The sequence below is a fragment of the Pararge aegeria genome, chromosome 11 (genome assembly GCF_905163445.1).
Source record: "Pararge aegeria chromosome 11, ilParAegt1.1, whole genome shotgun sequence".
Lineage (NCBI taxonomy): Eukaryota > Metazoa > Arthropoda > Insecta > Lepidoptera > Nymphalidae > Pararge > Pararge aegeria.
The window spans coordinates 16,134,248-16,154,441 of record NC_053190.1 but is presented as its reverse complement, the minus strand read 5'-3'; the positions used below and the strand labels follow the sequence as shown (position 1 = coordinate 16,154,441).

At 34.8% G+C, this 20,194-nt stretch overlaps 3 protein-coding genes across 3 annotated transcripts; 2 read left to right on the top strand and 1 right to left on the bottom strand.

Annotated features, from left to right (window-relative positions):
• Window positions 1-1,171: 1,171 nt before the first annotated feature.
• Window positions 1,172-4,885, top strand: LOC120627460 (engulfment and cell motility protein 1). The gene has a single exon (XM_039895462.1). It carries the CDS (start codon window positions 1,287-1,289, stop codon window positions 3,483-3,485), a length of 2,199 nt encoding a protein of 732 aa, XP_039751396.1. The 5' UTR covers window positions 1,172-1,286; the 3' UTR covers window positions 3,486-4,885.
• Window positions 4,886-6,946: 2,061 nt separating this feature from the next.
• Window positions 6,947-18,338, bottom strand: LOC120627248 (transmembrane protein 87A). The gene is made up of 11 exons (XM_039895157.1): window positions 18,097-18,338; window positions 17,737-17,797; window positions 17,212-17,306; window positions 16,675-16,842; window positions 16,019-16,165; window positions 15,201-15,376; window positions 13,978-14,085; window positions 12,299-12,517; window positions 10,287-10,407; window positions 8,756-8,903; window positions 6,947-7,264 (listed from the first exon to the last, which is right to left on the bottom strand). The coding sequence occupies exons 1-11, from the start codon at window positions 18,187-18,189 to the stop codon at window positions 7,047-7,049; spliced, it is 1,554 nt and encodes a 517-aa protein (XP_039751091.1). The 5' UTR covers window positions 18,190-18,338; the 3' UTR covers window positions 6,947-7,046.
• A 363-nt stretch (window positions 18,339-18,701) lies between these two features.
• LOC120627249 (mesoderm induction early response protein 1) lies at window positions 18,702-20,194 on the top strand. The gene has a single exon (XM_039895158.1). It carries the CDS (start codon window positions 18,823-18,825, stop codon window positions 20,011-20,013), a length of 1,191 nt encoding a protein of 396 aa, XP_039751092.1. The 5' UTR covers window positions 18,702-18,822; the 3' UTR covers window positions 20,014-20,194.

The window sequence follows — 20,194 nt, the reverse complement described above, 5'->3', positions numbered from 1 at the left end:
TCCTGAGTTCAATTCCCGGATTGGGCCAAAAGGTTAGGTTTTCCTGATAAGGCAAACATTTTGCTTTCTCAGCATGGTAAAAAATCCATACAATGACCCTAGAAATAACCAATTTTTGTGAAACCACTGGCTTTACGGGTACTACGTTACGTTACCGGTACGTTTCTAACGTAAGTTATACCTTTAAAAAAAAATATAGATTCTTGCTAATTTCTCGTTAAGGTTTTGAGTGCTACTAAATAAAGATGAAAGAACTTAAGCTTTTAATCTATGTAATCGAAACCTTCACAGCGGAAAAAATATATTTCTGACTACTTATATTATTTCTGATTATACCTAATATCGTTAAAGCAATGCTTTACACGATTCAGTTACATTTTCTCGATGAGAAAAATTGACAAAGCAACTAAATGCTGAAATAGGTTCTCCTGGTAAAGAATGCAATTTGCAAGAAAGATGCTTGAAATTGTAGAACCATGACGTATGCCTATACGGCAAGGTTATGGAGGGTAGAGGTAAGGAGAGTCATCTGTGTATATGAAAAAGTGTCGTCAAAATGTATTAAATTAGGATGGCGCCACATTTGCATCAGGGTAACTCTTAAAACTAGCGCCAAATATAAATATTGTTAGAGTAGGCTTGAAAAATAAACAAGGAAGTATGGAGATACAAGGAAGTAAGGTTATATTTACCACAATATTTTGTACACCGTAAGTTGTTGAAATTCTCAATAATTAACTACTTTAGTCGATAATGACATTAAATTTTTTAACTCGGCATACTACGATTGCTACATTCATACCATACCCTGCGCATCCACCAGCGCCATTGTGGAGGATTTTTGAACTGTTATTTAGCGCATACACTGGACACTTTTTCAACTTTTCTCCCATATAAGATGACTCTCCTTACCTCTACCCTCCATAGGCAAGGTGCGTAATTGAGCCCACAGGCTAAAATCTAAAATGCTAAACGATTTGTCAGTGCTCTTCAGAACTCTTTTTTGGTTTAAAAAGACTAGAACCCACAGCCAAAACAATAATTTTTGGCAGAAGGTTTTGGTAAGATTAGGCTAGAACCCAAAGCTATAAAATATATTCCAAATAGGTCCTGTATCTGTGTTCCGTAGATTCTGTGCGAACTATTTATTTACTGGTCTGTGGTGCGAAGAGCAAGAAAGGGAAGGATTTTCGTTGATGTTTTTGTAGGTGTTCCATTTTTAGATAAATAATAAGTATTCCGGAGGCGCATTCGTGTCAAGGAAGTGTTTTTCAAATGGTGGATAAATGTCTATGAAGCCAATAAAAATGCCGTCGGCGACGAAAGACTCAACTATCCTGAAGATTGCGGTTGAAATGCTCAATGCGCACGACAAGGTGCCGCAACTGATTGAATTCGACCAAAGTCAGCCTCTCTCCAGTATTATTCAGCTTCTGTGCAAGGCGTGGGGTCTTCCCGATCCCGTTAACTATGCCTTGCAGTTCTCCGAGAGCAACAATCAGAATTATATCACCGAAAAAAATCGGAATGAAATTAAGAACGGTTCTGTCTTACGCCTCGAACAGTCCCCTGCGAAGACGGTGCAAGACATACTGGCAAAGATCAACACTGGCACAGAAGCCGAGCAAACGACTGCGTTGACCAAACTATCAACCGTAAGCAGCGATCTAACTTTCGCTTTGGAATTTATCAACAAGAAAGGATTGTCACTTATCATACACAATATCGAGTCAGGAAAGTTCAAAGGCGACAGCTTCAAGTATGCCTTAGTCACTTTTGTCGAGCTCATGGATCACGGCATTATATCGTGGGATATTTTACAAAACCAGTTCATAAATAAAGTTGTCAGTTTTGTGAGCAACCAATCGAATGCACAAGACCCAAAGATAATTCAATCCTGTCTCTCTATTCTCGAAAATATTGTTCTCAACAGCTCTGGTAAGAATTCCCATGTAGAGAAGGAAATCACTATACCAAGTCTTATTTCACATCTGGAGAATCAAGATATTATTATTCAGCAAAATGCGATTGCACTGATCAATGCGATATTTTCAAAAGCAGATATAACTAAAAGGAAGACTATATCTGCAACATTGTGCTCAAAACAGGTCAGAAATAAGATTTATGACAATTTAATCACTAAAAATGTTTCAAAAGATGGACTTGGTACTGAGTTGGCACACCAACTGTATGTATTACAATCTCTGACGTTAGGATTATTGGAACCCAAAATGCGTTCAAGAGCAGACACCCAAGAACAAGAATCACAGGAAAAAATCAAAGAACTACGCAAGTTGGCCTTTGAAAATGATAACAACACTAACATCGAAGTCACAACTCGACGCCAAACAGGAAGCTTGTCTAAGGATTTTAAAAAGCTTGGGTTTAAATGTGAAATTGATCCCATCAAGGACTTCAACGAGACACCGCCTGGTATTCTAGCATTAGATTGTATGTTATACTTTGCCAGAAACCAAAGAGAAGATTACACTAAGATAGTATTGAGAAATAGCTGTAGGGCTGATGAACAAGAATGCCCATTTGGAAAAACTAGTGTAGAATTAGTAAAGCTTTTATGTGATATACTGCACATTGGAGAACCACCAAGTGATCAAGGACAGACATATCATCCTCTCTTCTTCACTCATGACCATCCATTCGAAGAACTCTTTTGTATCTGCATAGTTATACTGAATAAGACATGGAAAGAAATGAGAGCAACAACAGAAGACTTTGTCAAAGTCCTTAGTGTAGTAAGAGAGCAGATAAGTAGGGCATTAGCTTCATCTCCTAAAAGCTTTGAGAAATTCAAACAAAAGATCAAAGAGCTGACTTACAATGAAATAACTCATCTGTGGCAGCAAGAGCGCACAAATAGAGAAGTATGGGAGTCACATGCAAGACCAATAGTAGAGTTAAAAGAGAAAATAACCCCTGAAATAATTGATCTTATTCAGCAGCAGAGACTAGGAGTTTTAGTAGGTGGTACAAGGTTTAAAAAGTATATGAAAATTAACAGAAAGGATAGATTCTGGTTTGTTCGATTATCGCCAAATCATAAAATACTTCACTATGGAGAGTGTGATGAGAAAAGTACACCAAGTTTGGAAGAATTGGGGACAAAATTAGCTGTCTCAGATATAAAATGTGTTGTGGTTGGTAAAGAATGCCCCCACATGAAGGATTTGAAAGGCAAAATAAGTAGTCCACATTTGGCATTTTCCCTTATATTGAAGGCTGCTGAAGTTCCATCTTTAGACTTTGTAGCTCCTGATGAACAGATTTTCGATTACTGGACAGATGGTATTAATGCTTTGCTAAAAGAAAAGATGACAAGCAAATCTTTTGAGAATGACTTAGAAACTCTGCTTTCTATGGATATTAAGGTTAGATTGCTTGATGCTGAGGGTATAGACATACCGCAAGACCCACCACAGATTCCACCAGAGCCTGAAGATTATGATTTTTACTATGATAATAACTAATCTATCTAAAAATGTGCCATAAAAGTTTTATCCACAAGGTAAGGTAATGCAACTATGAAAACAACAAAATACATGTATGAATCCTGAATGCTATTATATATGATTCAAAAACAACTTGGTAAAATACTGGTAGGTGTGCTGCATTGCTTGTCATAACACTGAAAAAAGCTTCTAGCTCAATTAAGTGCATTTTATATGTTGACTGCAATCCTCTGCACTGCACCAAAAGTATTAAAATAATGATGCTGTAATGAGGGTAACCAAAATTTGCACTATTCTTTTAAGGGTTATGCAGACCATATTTACTCCAAATTAAGACATGTGGTCAATGAGTGATCCACTCCTCATCCAATTTTTTACTTCAAGTTTGCTGTAATTATGTCATATTACTTAAAGCTTACATTCCAATGCTTCAGCGAAGTCACTGATGAGTTGCTATTGTTTGCAATAGTTTTTAAACTGAGAATGTTTATGTTACACAACTTACTGTGAAATGTCGATATTTAAATACCCCGTTAACTGAAAATGGTAAAGGGCCGCGGTGCCAACTTGCAAGCAACCAATCACAAAACTTGCTCTAAGGCTGGTTTCTTAAAGCCATCTTAAACGACGCGAAGGACCTAGGTTGAATTCTGCAGTTTGACCTGGCTTTAAGTTGGAGCAAGATTTGTATGGTTGTAATTGAAGACTTTGTTCGGAATATTGGATTGTTTAAGAAAAGCTTATTTAGCAAAAATAAGTAGAACAGCATTTGGGGCTCTTAATATAGTTTAAATTAAGTAATTTAACTTTGGAGTTATAGTGTTACTATACTGAAAAAAGTCGTACAAATCTTGGGTTCAGGACCATTCTATTCATTCCTTAACATTTTTTAATTAATTATATTATTATATTTTGTTTATTATTAATCAAAGATTATAACATTCCCAATTTCTTGTACATAAATCTCTAAAAAAATTGACAGGTGTAATAGAAATGCTTTTGCCTTATTACAATGTGCAGTAGCTTTTCCTACTGCAGATTATAAAAAGGCAATATCAATTTATAACATTACGTTCGATTTGTCAATTTAGAGTTATAGAGATTTGTGTAAATAAATTGGCACCAATGTTTATTATTTAAGATTCTATTAAGCTTTAATGATAGTAGGAAATTATTCTTTAATCAATATACATTATTGTAATCCATTTAATTCAAATGTAGTTATTATTATTAAGATTGCACTATTGGACTGTTTTATTATCTTTTTACACCAATGTTATATTATTGGAAGTTGTAGATAGCTATGTTATAAGTTCATAACACAAGAAAGGAAGTTGGACACCAAAGATAATAAGTAAGAAATCAATGTTTTTTACAATATTAAACAAATTATATATTTCAAATCTGCATTATTCTGATACCTGCCTTGTTTCATTAATCGTTTTTAACATATTTGTTCGTGGCGGATCTTTACCTTTAATTATTATCTTCAAAATTGTTAAAGTGCACTGTTGTACAAAAATCTCTGAAATTGATAGGTCTACAATAATGCAAAACTTTTTCAAAGGCTCAAAAAATGTTTGTGAAACTACTTGACCGATTTTAACCATTTTTTAACAATAGAATGCCAAATTACCGCAAAAGTAACAAAAGTAATAAAAATTTTGAATAGAAAAAACTAGATTCTGAAGAAAATTGCAATAATGTAACCTCGCAATTTTGCCTGTGCCTAAAATGCACTATTTGGCGTGCGCTGAGAGAACTTGATGCATAAATGTCATTTAATACATTTTAAAATGGCTATTATTACCTACAAATATCCCACAACACTATCGGAAAAATAGCTAGTATCGTATAATTAGAACTGAAACATTCCAGAGAACTAAAAGTCATACTGCAGAAGTCTCTGAACTCTGACGATGTAAGCATTGCTATGTCGCATGAGTCGCACTGGTTTACTGTCAATAATTTACTTTTAGATTAGCAATAATTTACTTACTTAGATAGCAAAAAACTAAGTGTGTGGAATTTATTTTACCAAATGTAAAGAAAGTTAATAAAAATATAATAATAAATGGAAAATCACTAAAAATGGAAGATTCCACAGTTTTTCTGGGCTTGACCCTTAGATTGTATGCTTCAGTGGGGTACCCATATAGATACACTAGCTGGTAAACTAAGCCTACGCCGTCAGGAAAATTAGACAGATTACTGACGTAGAAACAGACAGATTACTGATGTCTTACGGAATCTTAGTATGGGGCTAAGCTGCTGATATTGAAACTATATTCATATTGCAGAAAAGAGCTGTACGGTCAATTTATAAACTTAAATCACGTGAATTCCTCCGTGAAAAAATTAAAGAAATAGGTGTACTTACGGTAGCATCAAAATATAAGTATTTATAACAATATCCTACTTGTAAGACAACACATTGGTCTACTTATATATAGAAAAAGTAGATGTAAACAGTCAACTTACAAGAAATGGTCATAAATTAGTGGCATATCGTCTGCGAAGTGTGCAGAAGTCATCGGTGGGATTGAGTATACGCTTTTAAAATATGATTCCTAAGGTAATTTTGGACCTACGAATGCATAAGTTTAGAGAATGTGTTAAAACACATTTATTACAGCGAGGCTATTATAAAACTGATAATTTCTTGCCGGCTTCTTCTCGGTAAAATCTGCCTTCCGAACCGGTGGTAGAGTCACTACACAGACAGACTTGACGTTTCAAAAGTGCTTATATTAGGCCTACTTTTGAATTTTTGAAGATTTTATTCTATTACAATAATATATAATAACTGTAGATATAATTTTCGAACTTCTTTTTCGTAGTTATTTGACGTGGCATTCATAGAATAGCTTGGCAAGAACCTTCCATGGAATTTAATGGATCTCAGAAAATTGGCTATGATTGAATGAGAAAATCCAAATTATAATGGACGAAAATCATAACTATTGTAAGCATATGAAATATTATCTTTATTAAATAAATAACACAACATGACAGTAACATTTCTCTATATAATACTATTTACCTCTTTCGACTGCTTACTGGTAAACTGCATTTTGGACACTTAAGTACATTAACAACGTAACAAGTGTTAAGAATTCTTACTTATGTTAAGAATTTCCTTGTCTGAATGCAACTTTTGTGAAGTGTATAAGCCGTGCCATTATAGAATAAATTAGTAAGAGGTGGCTGATGTCATGCTATCTTTCGCACAATAAACGGGCGTATATTGTGCGAAAGAGATAACGCGACATTGGTGGCTTTTTATAAATTCTTTATGAAGCGGGATATACATAATATGTTTCCTACAACGCAACTTAGGTAAATTTTAAGAAAATATCGATCAATCTTGTATTTGTGCGATATTGTAAAAAAAACCTATTAAACTCATCGGCGTACGTATTTTGACACTCATACAAATGGAAGTTCAAAAACTTTTATAAAAGACAAAAAATCATAACTATTGTAAGCGTACGAAACATTCTCTTTATTAAATAAAAAAAAAAACACAAAATCACAGTGACATTTTTATACACAAATACTATTTACCAGCTAATTGGTTTACTGCATTTTGGACACTTCGAACTTTGTGTTGATTATTTCCTCGTCTGAATCCAAGAGTGGTAGTGAGCTCGTTGGTATGTTCTCTTCAACCCAGCGAAGGTCCGAGTCCAGGGAGTTGGTGTTCGGTTCCTGATCCCTCTGAGAGTCTGGGCTCTCGATATTGGTGGACCTCATTTTCACTCCGTACGCATCGTTCACAAATTGTTCCTCTTCTTCTGTAATAAACAATGATAAATATTATTAAAATCAATGGATGGTGGCCAGCCTTCAAATTCAAAATTTCTTTATTCATGTAGGCCTATCACAGTCACTTATGAAGCGTATATTTACATAATTGTAAGGGGATGGCGATAACTTCGTTCGCCAACTTAAACCTAAAGCTAGGAGGGTTCCAAACGCGCCCTGATCTAAGAAGAGCTTACAACAAACTTAGCCGGGTATTTTTTTTTGTTATCACCATCTCACAGTAAATTTATTTAGCTATGAAGCTAGAGCAATTCACACCCAAGCTTTTTTATCGTTTAAGTAATATTTAATATTATAATAGAATTTTTCTTAGTCTTCCTTTCAAGGCACAGTTAAACACATAGTGAGGAAACCTGCATGAGGAACAATGCCTGTTTTAACTAACGACTTACAAGGAATTGTCTAAGTAACGCCTATAAAAATACAATTTTACACCAGAATGAAAGTAGAAGAACGGAGTACTCCATAAAAAAATAAAAATAAAATCAAATGCCACCCCTATTCAAAATTAGCACTCCACAAGCAGTCTGACTCTCTGAAAATGACAATGAATTTAATAAAATATGTACTAAAAAATACCGTATAGAGCAAAGCTTTTATTGCGTAAAAGATTTTTTTGATTTTCAACATCCCTAATAAAATCGGTTTCCCTACTATACGATGCCTTACTTATGTTTTCAAAATTCATAAAATTATTAAATTAAAAAAAAAATGGCTGCGCCCAAACTGAGTGATACGTTACATTATATCAATAGATTTATTTTAAATATTGTATTATAAATGTAACATTATGTGTTGGGCTAAATATATTGAAATTGAATATTCCCAGGTATAAATTTACCTTTCACCAATCAATTTTCACTAGGCAACTTATATTACCTAACTTGTCTATGGTTCTTGCAACAAGGTGAAATTTTGTGTTTCTATTATCAAATTTTAGGTATGCATTTATTTAAGAAAAAAAATAAATTTATATTTTTTTATCTATCAAGTATCATTTTAAAAGTCCCATTAAATTTACGACTCGCCGAATCGGTGTCGTAACTTAAGACGGCGCCTAACGTCGTAATACATCACATAAGCGTTCGTGAAACATTTTATTTCTCTAAGTATCAATTAAATCACTAGGCATTCGATTTAGACGATTCCTAGGTTTAGTGAAAACGGGCATAAGAGTTATTCATAATTTTCTCAAAGGTGTGTGAAATCTGCCAATCCCCACGGATACAGTCTGTAATGGATTGATGATGGTTCTCGTGCAATGTGCTCACAAAAGAGAAAATTTAAAAAAAAAAAATTTAAAAATGTGCATAGGCGGTCTTATCGCTTTGTTATGCAATCTCCACCGGTATAACAACATAAAAAAAAAACAAAAATTTAAAATGTGCAAAGGCGGTCTTATCGCTTTAATCGATCTCCACCAGACCCTTAATTGAAGAATCGTGGTATTGATTTTGTACCGTCATCGTCCTCCGCGTTGTCAAGCAGCGGGGTGAAGGCGTATCGCTGGTTGTTGTTCGTGGGTCGCCACAGCACCATGATGACGCCGAGCACGCCCGCAAACAGGATGTGCCAGTACGCCTCGTCCACCCAAACATCCTTCCATTCCTGTTCATTAAAAAAAAAAAAAACACATGTAACTAATCATCGACATACACGCAAGTCCATTTTTAAAATTCCGCCAAAAGCACTAGCGAAAGCTGTGGACTAATTTGATCTTTAAAACAATGGAGATGAGTTCCATTATACTCTGACACCGTATCTCTTAATTACGGCACAGGTTCTACTTTAAAAGACTTCATGTCAGATTAAATATTATGACCTTCAAATATTTTGTGCTCACCTTGTAATTTGACATGCATGTATCTGAATAATTTGTAATAGTTATTTTCTTTTCTTTTTCTAGTTAGTTATTTTATCATTTTAATTTGATTCGAATTTTTGCATAATATTGAATTACTTGACTGTTTAAGAGTTATAATAATATTGTAAGTACCACATTCCAGCAAGAAAAACGTCATATATGTTTGTATTGTTCAGTGTGTTAAACATGTCATTTTAAAATTTAGTAACAGGTAAAGCAGTATTTTTTATTTATTGTAATAATTGAGGGACCAAGCAGATAAACCACCCGATGGTTAGTGGAAAACCATGGATTATAAACAGAGCAACACTTCACGGGGCATGCAAGGTACACACGTCCTGCAACATGCCATTTGTGTCCATCAATTTGAGAAATAACTTTTAAGAATCATGTGCCTGTGATTACACCGGTAACCACGCCCTTTTGAACGGAACACAGCATTGCAACAATGCTGCTTAGCGGCAGAAATAACTATGGCGACATTGCTTCAAAATTAAAAAAAAAAAACAAAATTCAAGTAGGCCTAAAAATAAGCACTTTTGAAAAGTCAAGTCAGTCTGTTTGTAACGACTCTACCACCGGATTCTACCCAGAAGAGCCGGCAAGAAACTCAGCAGATTGCTCTTTTCCAACATCATTTTAAAGTTTAACAATCTTTAGAATTTTTCTGTTTTGTGAGAGATGAGAGCGGAGTGGCCTGCTTCCAAGCAGCCTTGTCGTTAAGGAATTCATCAATCGTGTAGTAACCACGATTTATTAAATGTGTTTTAATATATTTTTTAAACTTAGGTAAAGGTAGATCTTATACTACCTTCGGTATCATGTTATAAAAGCATATACCCACCCCCACAAAGGATTTCTGTACTTTTCTCAGACGATATGCAGATATCACTGATTTATGTCCGTTTCTAGTTAGTCGACTGTTCATATCGACTTTTTGTTTATAATTACTTATGTTTTGTTTAATAATAAAGATAATATGATTATATATATATTGCGAGACTACTGTAAGTAGACCTATTTAGCCATGCAATTAACATTTATTTTGCATATAAAGTAATTCTATTCTATTATATTCATAGTATTTAGTAGTATGATATGATTATTATTATGTTGGTGACACTCACAGTGATGCAATACATTATTCGGTAAGACTTTAGCGAGTACAGCATGAAGATCACCGAAGCGATCACAGCAAATATCAGAGTGTTCGTGAAGTGGCGGTACAGAGACAGCTTTATCGAGTTCCTGGAACAATGTTATAGTAAATGGCGATTTACATCAAACTATACCCAATCTATTAAATTCTTTAAGTGTGTACAGATATGAAGAAGCGGTGATAGGCCAGCTCCACTTTCCCACCACAAAGGGTTGTCCGGAGGAGATCGCTTAAAGCGATAAGACCGCCTTTGCGCATCTTATATTATATTTAGGGGGCGCGTTAGGTTTGATTGAATTAACACGCACAAAGACTGAAATCAGAAGTATAATATTTAAATATAACAAGAGCACATTACACAGCAAAAATAATATAAAAGAAGGTAACAAGGCGCACATAAAAAGTTAATGATAGATAGAATGCGCATACAGTCGAGTCGCGCGGAAGTTTTGGACTGCACTCCAGCGCCCGTTATATTATTATTTCGTGTTGTCCTCAATTTTTGATGTGTAAAGTGCGTACTTTCGTACTTTTTTTTCGCATACTACGGCTTTCGCCCGGGTATGCTTGTGAATTGAATTTTGTGTTTAAATAATTATATATTTATGTTATGTGGATGAGTTGGTGTGAATGTGTACGTAGTGTGATGTATGTAATACGAATACTTATAATAACTATGATATATATTATTATAGTGTATTGTGGTGTGTGAATGAATAAATAAAATAAACTGATATATATGTGTTGCCTACATTTATATATTTTTATTGTTTTGTTATTTCTTGTTTTCGCTTTTAATTTGTGCAATAAAGATTTTATCTATCTATCTTTCGGGAGGGGGGGGGGGAGGTTTATGTTAGGTGACCATAGAATCAGAAACATACAGAACCCTCATTCAGCCTTTATTGCATGCAGTGCACTGCGTCCAAAAACAGTAAAATATCACGGCTTCGAATTACACATAATGTTCTCAAAGGTGTGTGGAATCCACCAATCCGCACTGGGCCAGCGTGGTGGACTACGGCCTTAACCCCTTCTCATTGTGGGAGGAGAGCCGTGCCCTGTAGTCGGCTTATCATTTGCCCAAGAATTCTAGTTCTTGGTACTTATTCTTGATCTTATAAATTTTAAATGCATATAATAATTTTCGGAACCGACAGGATTTGAACCTGCGACTCTCTGGCAATCGCGGCCTGAGCGCTTTATTCAATTAAGCTACGGCTATCCTACCGTCGATGCCGAAATTAGTATATGTGCCTTTGCATATTCTATATTATTCTCGATCGTTGTTATTTTGATGTAGACGCTTGAGACGAGCTTTCGTTTATATTAAAAGATCAAAAAGGAATGCCCTTATCCAGTTTTGGCTCCTTGTTCGTTTGGTGTAAATGCACCTAATATATTCTGGATCGGATTTGGTGTAGACTGACAGTGGTGAAAATTGCAAAAGTTATTTTGTAAAAAAATCTGTTGTCCGTCCGTTTTTTAAATTGGAATCGTTTTCCGGGTAGCCTGTTACTCTTCATCTCGCCTCTTTGCGTAAAATCAAGTTAATTGGCTGCTTAGTTTGGGCGTACAAGGACAGACAAACATACGCTTTCGCATTTCTTGGGATATAAGGATATCTGGGATTGAGTGTGGAGACGTTTGTGTACAAAGAGTACACAAACATACTACCTGAAACTGGCAGTTAAATATTTAAGAATGGAGTCTTTTTATTTCGAAAAAGCTGCCACGCATAAATCCTAGGTTACGAGATATCTGCTTTATAACTAGACTAACTTTTTTTTTGGTTAATAACTATAAAAACTTCAGAAACAAAGGGATTTGAACCTGTAGGGCTAGCAAGTGCGTCACGAGACAATTATGTCTACCCTATCTCTATAGTAAAAATACGAGTAAAAGGTAGATATAATTATCTCGTGGCGCGTATATTAGCCCTACTTACTGTTCTCATAATTACATTAATATATTGCTTACCTTCTCAGTTGCAGCGTTCTCATTGTATGTGCGAGGGAGACGAACACCCACCAACAGATGGCGCTGTCCAGCAGCGACAATGGGGCCTCTGATAGTAGCAAATCTCTGTTCGAGTCCTCGGCTTTGTGGTGGAGCCTCAGCCAGGACTCGATGGCCGCTAGAAGGCCCCACAAGAGGCCTGTACCCACGACCCTTTGTAAGGCCGGACCTAGTCGAGGCCTTGAATGATAAAGATAACGATATTTAATGACAAGGTTGCTTGGAAGCATCCGGCTCCGCTTTCAGCTCTCACAAGATAGAAAAATGAATGTTAAAATGCAAAATGTAAATTGTTGATGTTGGAAAAGAGCAACTGCTGAGTTTCTTGCCGGCTTCTTCTCGGTAGAATCTGCCTTCCGAACCGGTGGTAGAATCACTACAAACAGACAGACTTGACGTTTCAAAAGTGCTTATATTAGGCCTACTTGAAATAAATGAATTTTGAATTTTTTTTATTTTGATAACAAGTCAGGCGAACAACTGCCCCATTCACAACAGTTGCTAAGCCATTGCCAAGTATGGATAATACTATAACATACAAAATATGCGATGAGTTGGAAACCGATGCTATCAAATTATGTATTTTGTATGAAGATAAAGCGTTAGCAATTTTTAAGAATAGTTTATTCACTGTCAAAAGATGTTACTGTAAAATTAATCGTTGTATTTTTGGAGTGAAAAAACAGCTCATGACTTAACTTCCACCTTGTGACTGTATTAAAAACTAATAAATCCCATAAGATCCAATTCAATACATCGGTATAGAAAACCGTACCCTGAGTAAAATTAGAAATTTTATTTTTATATCGGTTACTAGTGTCCCGCCCCGGCTTCGCACTGGTACAATGTATTATTTCCTTTTTAATTAATTAGTACGGACAAATCCACTTACACATTATTAACAATTACATTATTATTCTCATTATACTTATGTATTTATTTAAAGTTAGGCTACAAACAATAGAAAAGAGAGAAATACTAATGGTCACACCATTAGTATTTCTCTCTTTTGAAAACAAATGAATCACTCTATCTATTAAAAAACTTAAAGATCTAAGTATATAGGGACAGACAGGTACAGGGAAGCAATTTAGTTTTATACTATGTAGTGATTTTGCAATTGAATGCTTTTCTTTTGAGTAAACAGTAATAAAACCTAGTTAATCTCACAGTAAGTTCAGTTAACTTGCTATATTGTGTAACCTTTATCATATCAAATCAAATTATCTTCAATCAATACTTTTATTTGATAACACATTGCTAGTGTTGTGGATTGCATATGACCCTCCCGTTACTCAGATATAAGTTAAATTCAATGTTTTATTATTATTTTTTTAAATACAGTGGACTTCCGGTAATCTGAAATGTGAAATGCTGTCGGATTATAGAGTACAGCCACAGAGTCACAGAGTGAGTACAGTACAGTAGAGTACAGTCAGGATTCTTTTTACAAGAGATTACCTTGTAATCCGACAAATTACATATCCAATGATAAGATTATATATTTTATTAACTGTTCAATTGTTCAAAAGAGGATTGTCAAAGAATATTCAATAATAATAGACATGTCTTGAGTCTTGTTACAGGAATTGGTGGATTATCGGGGGTCCAATGCATATACCTATATCATTCAAACTCACTTGACAATCCCAAATCCGAGCGAGACAATAATGACTAACATCCTGGAGAGTGCCCTCTTGGCAACGGACACCCATTCGGCGAACATGTACACTTCAGAATTGAAGAATCTGTGGACAAGAATTACTTAAATCATTAAAAAACAGTTTCCCTTACCGCAATCGGCCATGGTCGTCTATCTCCAGAAAGATTTTACATAGATTATTGATTGATTTATTTATTATAAGCTGTCCCGGCGATCTTTTTTTTTTTTTTTGATGATTGTTATATTTCAATAAAAGAAATCCAAAAAATCAAATATCATAAAAATTTAAATAAATAAATATTTGCCAGTATGGCAGCGGCGATGTTTTTTTTCCTATAACTTAGACAAACTTTTAATTAGATTGTAGTGTACAGTTGCGATATTAAAATGAAAAAAAAAACAGTTTTTAATTCTTCATTCGGAGACCCGTGCCCTGTAGTGGGCCGTTAATGGGTTTAGGGTGATGAACCAATAGAGATATTGTTTTTGTTCTTACGTATGTTTTATAACTAAAACATATTTTACACAATAAAGTAACGACAACTTGTTTACAATAAAAGACAAAAAAAAAGTTTTATGCAATAATATGTATGAACAATTTGAATAGTTCTTAAAAAAACAAATAAGTTTAAAATTTCGATAGTTGTAAGATCTTAAGTTTTTTTTTCTATTTGAGGATAAATGTCAACACTTATTTTTTTTTATGTTTGCATACATGACGTTAATTGGTAATTCTGTGTACACTTGTTATTAACATACACATAAGCTCATGATGTTAATATATGAATTTTTTAAAGATATAAATTCGTATATTGTAAGTGTGCCTTATCATCATTATAAATAATAAACCATACCCAGTTCTATTAATGGAGGAGTAAGAACCGTAAAATAAGTTTTAAATTTAGATATTTTTATGCTGCTAAATGTTTTTTTTTTCTTTTTTTTATACATAGATGGTGAACTCACCCAGTGCTATGCAAAATGTTTTTTTTTTAGAAATACATAGATGGTAAACCCACCCAGTGCTATTAATGGAGGAGTAAACGCCGTAAAATAAGTTTAAAATTTCGATATTTGTATGCTGCAAAATGTTTTTTTTTTTTTTTAGAAATAGATAGTAAACTCACCCAGTGAGTAAACGCCGTAAAATAAGTTTGTATGCTGCAAAATGTTTTTTTTAGTATTAGATGGTAAACTCACCCAGTTCTGTTAATAGAGGAGTAAACGCCGTAGTACGTGGCGCTCTCAATCATCCCGAGCAGAGCGACCCCGCCGATCCAGTACTGAATGCGCAGCAGGTCTCGCCACTGCAGTGCACACACTGTGAGCCACGCAGCGCACAGGACGGTGTACACGCCGCACATCACACCGAAGAACTAGGGATACGGGTATGGAAAATGTGTTATTTATTTACTTAATTCATTCATCATATCAACCCGTCACCGAACTACAGTGCACGTCATAAGGTACATTTTGAAGATATTACGAGTAAAAAGAGTCACAAGTCTCCTCATACAATGAGAAGGGATTAGGGTAGTCCACCATGCTGGCCCAGTGTGGACTGGTGGACGCACACCTTTGAGAACATTATGACGCAAGGACAATTTGTGCTAACGTAGCAAGTGTTGCAGCAAGTGATCTTTTATTTCTTAAAACGCAGATAACTTACAAAACTTAGAAAAATGTGTGTGTCAAGCCGATCAGTGAAAATATTCACAAAGATGCTCTGCTATCATTGGGAATCATCTTGTTTAGCCATGGATAAGGAAAAGAAGAACCTGACTGGTGACCTTCACTAATTGAGAGGCATATAAGTGTTCAAAAAAAAAAAAAAAAAATGCAATTTGCAATGTCCTGCAATCTCCCCTCGCAATAATGATAAACAAAATATATGAAAGGAAGGAACTTTTTATAATCCTTTGAAAAGCCTACATGAATAAATAATTTTAGAATCTGAATTTCTATTTGGATACACAGTACACTTTGTCCAAAAAAGTTATATTTCTTTGAAAAGTTACCGGTAAAAGAGGCCATATAGCTGCAGACAGATATCCCGAGGGTGCCAGCATTTCAACATGCAGGGATGCCTGGAACTTTTTGTCGCTGTGTGTTGACATCCACAACCCATATATTCCTTCCTTTTCTACCGTGCGAAGTGGTGCTCTCTGGAATCACACTAAGATCATGTAGTCCAAAATGAGGATCAAACAACATATACTAATAGCTTTTCCGCTGTATTAAACTACTATATTAAAAAATTCCATTTATTGCGGTTTCCAGAGAATCAAAATAATGTGTTAAACAAATAAAATAATAGGATGAGCAATTTTTTTTTATTCCACTGTTGACTTAACACTTTAGCGGAACGGAAAATTCACTCAGGTTAAAACGGGTGCCAAAACAGGCTAATCATTTTAAGACACAGAAAGGAAATATGATTTAAGTTTACTCTTAATACACACTACACTGATAGTTTCCTTCGTGAACCGATCATCAAGCAAGGAACTATGTACACGCTTGTGCGTTGTGATATTGTTAAACATGAAAATATTTCATTTGTTACCTTTGTTTTAAATAATCACAAAATAACACGCTAAGTTGCAATAATTTGCAGGCTACTAAAATAAAGGAACTTAGCTCAAAGCATTAATAAACGTAACTATTAAGTACTCACTGGCTGTACATCAGGTGCATCCTTTTTGTCTTTAGGAGATTTATTCTTGTTGATATGCATATACATAACATCCTTGCCAGTACACAGATAGGTATCCACATTAAGTACAGCGCTCTCGTTACTATCGTAAGTCGCACTTTCTAGTGAATTTGAGCAGTCCACTATTCGCTATGAAATAAATTATAATTATTTCTATAGTATTAAGTTATAGTAATAACAATAATTACAGAAAATTAAACTTAAAACATGCTAAACTTTTAAGAAATCCACCGAATAGCAAATAGGTGTGAATAGCATTATCATAATTTCAAATGACACTTCTGTGTCAATATCTAAATTATATTTGCTATAATCACTCTGGTACCAAATACTTGTTAAATATATAAATGCTAAATGCATAATTAAATATCATGCTTTATTTAAAGGTATTCCCACAGCACTAGCACTAATTTTAGTTTAACGTTTTGAATTGATAATTGAAGTACAAGTGATCCTATTCAAAAACCGAAAAAAAAGAAATGTAAAAAAAATTTAAACCTTTTCAAAATAATGGAAGTAGTCAGGCGAACACTGGGTTGGCCCCCATGAGTATGTGATTGTGATATTTGTTGGCACTGTGACATCACAACCCACTGAAAATGCAAACACATAATTAAAATTACTTCCTTCCTCAATGCACTATGGTACAGTGTAAAAAAAATATGTAGTAGTTTTATGCCTTTGAACTCATGGTAAATGGCCATAAACAGTTTATACTTGGAGTTTTTCGACATTACCTCTGTATGACTATCCTTACTCTGAACAGATAAGTCTCTAACTTTAAATATATGTCAAACATGTGCTCTAATAGAAAAATACATACTATGACATCTTGCAGTCTAATTAAACTATTGATGATGTAGTTATGTCTATTATTAGGAGTTTATTATGCTTTTGGAGCTTATTTTATACAATGTTGTTTAAATCAGAATATTATACATATAGTGTTTTTGATAATATACCCTTTCAGAAGTTGTAGTAAGTAATATCAAACTAGATCAGTAATTCCGTATTAATACTTACATGCAATAATTAATTGCGATTCTTTAAATAATGACTTGGCTAATGTAAAGTTGCAACTTTGCTGAAAAAAAACATATGTTGTAATTTAGATAAAATAAGTGTATATCTTTTCTGTATAGTAACATTTAAACTATTGAAAAAACATCACCACTAACAGGAAAGCGATAAATTGATTGGTATCAATATCGGCAATAATATTCGTTTTATCTCACCACTTCTTTGGTCTGAACACCAATATGACTCACGTTATTAAGTATGTACACTATCTTTATATATTATATGAATTCATTTCATTTCTGGCACTAAATGTTAGCAATGTATATTTAGGGTAGAGAAGTTTAGGAAAACAGAATTTCTTACCCCGTTCAGAGGTAAAACCCAATTTCCGACGTCGGAAAAACTAACCGCTACATTTACGATTGTTACGAACACTAAAATTACACTACGCAACATTTTGACTTCGCCTTTTAACGCGGAGCAGCCGCGAAATATTTGTCGTTCTTAGTTTTTATCCAAAGCATTATTTTTTTATTTACTTTAATGCAAAAACATTTTCAAAAAGCATTTCAAATTGAGGATAAGCTTGACAAATTGAACTCCAGTTGACACTTGACATTGACAGAATGATTACAATGTTTTCAAAGGGACATAGACAATAAAAGAACTTTCTACAGAATAAGAAATAAAATTAAAACCAACCAACTAGATACTTACTATACGCCTAGTACGTAATGCAGTCAGCCCTTCACTATTTTATTCTACACTATGTTAGTTTAGTGCTTTTAACACAGTTTGTATTCTCTTTGGCATGTTGCGTGGCGTGTATGAGGCCCCTTTATGTTGAAACTTCTGGACAGTAAGCTTTCCCGTTACCGGTCATTCGTCTGTGGTTTTAAATTGTAATTGGTTCCGTGTCAAAATATTTTTGTTTTGTTCATCGTAATTTACTTTTTTATCGGCATAATGTGTATTATTTGTGTTTAAAATACCCTTTTTTTTTAAACTAGACATAATGAAGTAAATTTGCAAACACAGTTTAGTTGTCATGATTTGGAAGCGTATTCCTCGTAATAGTTGGTGGTAGTCATGTCAGATTGTGCGCTGGTAGCCAGTGTATGTGAACACGATGCTAGCATGGACGTGGGAAACGATAAATCCCTATTCGAACCTCCTGCTAGTATGATGGTAAATGACTACGAAGACGACGAGAGAACATTAGACGAGGAAGAAGCTTTGGCGGCAGGTGAGCACCAGGACCCTAAAGCGGAACTTAATAGTCTGCAACGGGAAGGTGATATGCCTCTAGAGGAATTACTCGCTTTGTATGGTTACAATAGAAATATGGATAAACCAATCCCAGAACAACCACCAGAAGTGGTGCCAGAGGAGAGTGAGAAAACTGAATCTGCTTTACAGCAGCTATATAGTGAGACTGCCAGTCCCGAAGCCACACGTTGCTTACGGTCGGGCTCTAGACCGCCCTCTGAAGAAGAAGATGATTATGATTACAGTCCTGACGAGGATGATTGGAAAAAGACAATTATGGTAGGTAGTGATTACCAAGCAGGTATACCAGAAGGTTTATGTAGTTATGACGATGCCCTGCCTTATGAAAACGAAGATAAATTATTGTGGAACCCTAGTGTTCTAGATGAAAAAGTAATTGAGGAATACATGCGGACAATTTGTGCTATGAATTCTACCACAGGTATTGATGCATTGCCCAAAGGCAAGCAACTTAGGGACGATGAGGAAGCACTCTTCCTGTTACAACAATGCGGGCATAATATAGAGGAGGCATTGAGAAGACGGAGAATTTCTGCTCAAACACCAGCACATGCTAGTGTTTGGTCGGAGGAAGAGTGCAGAAACTTTGAAAATGGAATTAAAGTACACGGTAAAGATTTCCACCTCATTCGCCAACAAAAAGTACGTACAAGGTCTGTAGGCGAGTTAGTACAGTTCTACTATATTTGGAAAAAGACAGAGAGACATGATATTTTTGCAAACAAGACTAGATTAGAAAAGAAAAAGTACACCTTGCACCCCGGTCATACAGATTATATGGATAGATTCTTAGAGGAACAGGAGGCCACTGGGCCTAGTGTGGTAAGACCAGTGTCACCTTCACAAATGATGGTGTACGTGCCTTCACCGGCCACACAACCTGATCCCTTAGCCTTAGGTGAAAAAGAGGTTTTTTCACAAATGAATGCTCACACAACACCACCAAGGACACATTCTGCTGATGATCCTGAACCAGACTTGGTTTCCTAATACATGTATATTTGGCTATGCCATTATAACATGTTGTGTAGAATGCACTGTTTATGATAATATATCTACTGCAGTCTACTGATCCCTTATTCATAGATTCCTTTATTATCACAATGCTATCATAATATTAAGATTACATTTTTGTGTTTTGTATAACGACAGTACAATGTAAATATTAAAT

Coding starts and splice junctions, on each gene's coding strand:
- LOC120627460 (XM_039895462.1), top strand. CDS start 1,287: ATGTCTATGAAGCCAATAAAAATGCCGTCGGCGACGAAAGACTCAACT.
- LOC120627248 (XM_039895157.1), bottom strand. CDS start 18,189: ATGTTGCGTAGTGTAATTTTAGTGTTCGTAACAATCGTAAATGTAGCG. Junction 16,166..16,674: donor ATGCACCTGATGTACAGCCA/GTGAGTACTTAA, acceptor GTGTGATTCCAG/AGAGCACCACTTCGCACGGT. Junction 14,086..15,200: donor TCCTCTATTAACAGAACTGG/GTGAGTTTACCA, acceptor TCTTGTCCACAG/ATTCTTCAATTCTGAAGTGT.
- LOC120627249 (XM_039895158.1), top strand. CDS start 18,823: ATGTCAGATTGTGCGCTGGTAGCCAGTGTATGTGAACACGATGCTAGC.